The 2395-nt window shown below is 53.0% G+C and overlaps 1 protein-coding gene across 1 annotated transcript in view; it reads left to right on the top strand.

Moving 5' to 3' along the window:
- The window catches only part of LOC103801016 (bestrophin-1-like), a 7706-nt gene that overhangs the window by 913 nt on the left and 4398 nt on the right, over positions 1 to 2395 (top strand). Inside the window, exons 2-4 of the mRNA XM_009073416.1 lie at positions 93 to 326; positions 1013 to 1167; positions 2126 to 2203. Coding sequence (XP_009071664.1) covers positions 93 to 326; positions 1013 to 1167; positions 2126 to 2203 — 467 coding nt within the window. The remainder of the gene's footprint in view (positions 1 to 92; positions 327 to 1012; positions 1168 to 2125; positions 2204 to 2395) is intronic.

The following is a 2395-nucleotide window of genomic DNA, read 5'->3' as shown; positions in this document are numbered from 1 at the left end:
TGCACCCATCCCTGTATGAGCATAAGAGAAGAGCAGAGCTTCCTTCTCCCTCTCCTGTAGGATGCCTAATTTGCTCAGGTCCCCTCCTCTAGGTTTCTACGTGGCACTGGTGGTGTCCCGCTGGTGGGCTCAATACGAGAGCATCCCATGGCCTGACAGGATCATGAACTTGGTGTCCTGCAACGTGGATGGGGAGGATGAGTATGGGAGGCTCCTGCGCCGCACCCTGATGCGCTACAGCAACCTGTGCAGTGTGCTGATCCTGCGCTCCGTCAGCACGGCCGTCTACAAGCGCTTCCCCAGCATGGAGCACGTCGTGAGGGCAGGTCAGTCCCAGCACCTTCTGCACAGCCCTGGCACCAAAGAGGAGCAGCACCGTGCAGAGAGCCTTGGGAAAGGCCATGTGAGCTTTGGATTAGGGGTGGGGTAGTGCTGCAGTGTGCTCAGCTGAGGTGTGCAGTGGGTGCTGTGCACTCAGGACAACAGGTTTGCACTGGGCAAGTGGGAAGTGGAGCCTAAGACCTCTGACCTTAACTGCTGGGCTCCCTAAATCCTCTCAGAAGATGCTCCTCAAGCTACAGCACTTCCCAGTCGGCCCAAAGGGAGAGGTCTGCACCTGCTCTCGTCATCTGAGTTCCCTTTGCAACCCAGAGAGAGAAGCAGGCACTTCTGGGATACAAGTTATCCCATTCCCAACAAATGTCTACAGACACCAGCAGTTGCACCCTCAGCAATGCTTTATCTCCCTATTGACTGTGATCTGATCAGATGTGCCGCAGACATCCAAAGTGAAATCCCATAAATCCCATCTCCCACACCTCTATGACTCAATGGTTTAGCATGGAGATTTGTACTTCTTCTGTGTTCCTCTCAAAGTCCTGAATGTGTGAGTCTTTCCTCTGATTTTTAAGGTGAGCTAAGGTGACCACCTGAGATGTTTTCATTTCAGACCAGATCAATTCCTTTCTGCCCTCTCTGGCCATCCCTCTCCCATTTACTGTCTTCCCCCCAGGCCTCATGACACGAGAAGAGCACAAGAAGTTTGAGAGCTTGAATTCCCCCCACAATAAGTTTTGGATCCCATGTGTTTGGTTCTCCAATCTGGCTGTGAAGGCAAGGAATGATGGGAGGATCCGGGACAGTGTGCTGCTCCAAGGCATCCTCAATGTGAGTGACAAAGGCAATAGGCAAGTGCTTGAGATCCTGAGGATCCCTGGGGATGTTCCATTAGCTTTGATGGGAAATGCCCCTAGTGCCACACTCCAGCTTGTGACAGAGCTTTCCATGGCCTGCTGACTTGGCAGCAGTGTCACATATATTCAAGGGAAATGTGACATCTTTCTCAAGTGTGGAACTGGGAGGAACCATGGGACTCACATTTAGGTGTGGGAATGGGAGACACCCACATAGCAGGTCCTTCATCAGCCTTCACATGCTCCAGGGCAGCCAGTGGAGGTCTCTAGGATACAGGTGGAAAGCCCCAAGGAAGTATGTGTCTGGAAGAGACAGGAGAGGTCAAAAAAATCCCCAGCAACTAAGGTCTTGTAGAAGACTTTGCTAATGAAAACTCTTTGATAGTCCTGGGCAGCAGGCCATGCTCCACAGGCAAGGCCTGGCAATGATCCCTGCCCAGCTGCACAGAAAAAAGGTCTGGAGCAGCTCATCCTTCTTGGTATTCACATGCAGAGAAAGTCATGTGGTTTCTGTTGTCTGGAGTAGGATTCATCTGCCCAGAGAGAGAGAGAGATTTTCCTCTGGGGTATTTAGCTATAGTCAGGAGAGAGAAGCGGATGTGCCTGGGGCATTCTCTGCTTAACCTGTTGGCTGCTCATTTTGTGAGGAGAGAAACTCTGCTGTGAAGTGAGCTAGGAAGAGATCTTGGGCTCAGGTGGAGACACCTAGGCAAGGGATTTCTCCAGGGCATGTGTGAGACCTTTCTGGTGGTCTGCTGGGGTGAGGCTGGGCACCATGGGAGCACAAGTCCTGGCTGAGCCCCTTCCAGAGGGGGTACAACCAGGAGGGAATGGGCTGGAGAAATGAAGGCTAGTGACACTGGGGAGGCTCAGTGTCCCCAAGAAGGAGATGCAAAGTGACGCTGACAGGCCATTCCTTTTCCCCACTGCAGGAGATCAACACCTTGCGCAGCCAGTGCGGGCGACTCTATGGCTACGACTGGATCAGCATCCCCCTGGTCTACACCCAGGTGAGGAGGGATCCCCCACACCTACGGCTCCACAACCTGCCTGTACATTTCTCTATTTACAGCCATACCTAGAATCCTGGAATAGTTTGGGTTGGGAGGGACCTTAAAGGACATCTTGTTCCACCCCCTGCCATGAGCAGGGACACCTTCCACTAGCCCAGGTTGCTCCAAGCCCCATCCAACCGGGCCTTG

The sequence above is a fragment of the Acanthisitta chloris genome, unplaced genomic scaffold (genome assembly GCF_000695815.1).
Source record: "Acanthisitta chloris isolate BGI_N310 unplaced genomic scaffold, ASM69581v1 scaffold24490, whole genome shotgun sequence".
In the NCBI taxonomy this organism is placed as follows: Eukaryota; Metazoa; Chordata; class Aves; order Passeriformes; family Acanthisittidae; genus Acanthisitta; species Acanthisitta chloris.
The sequence above is the reverse complement of the archived record's forward strand: the minus strand, read 5'-3'. Positions and strand labels throughout refer to the sequence as shown.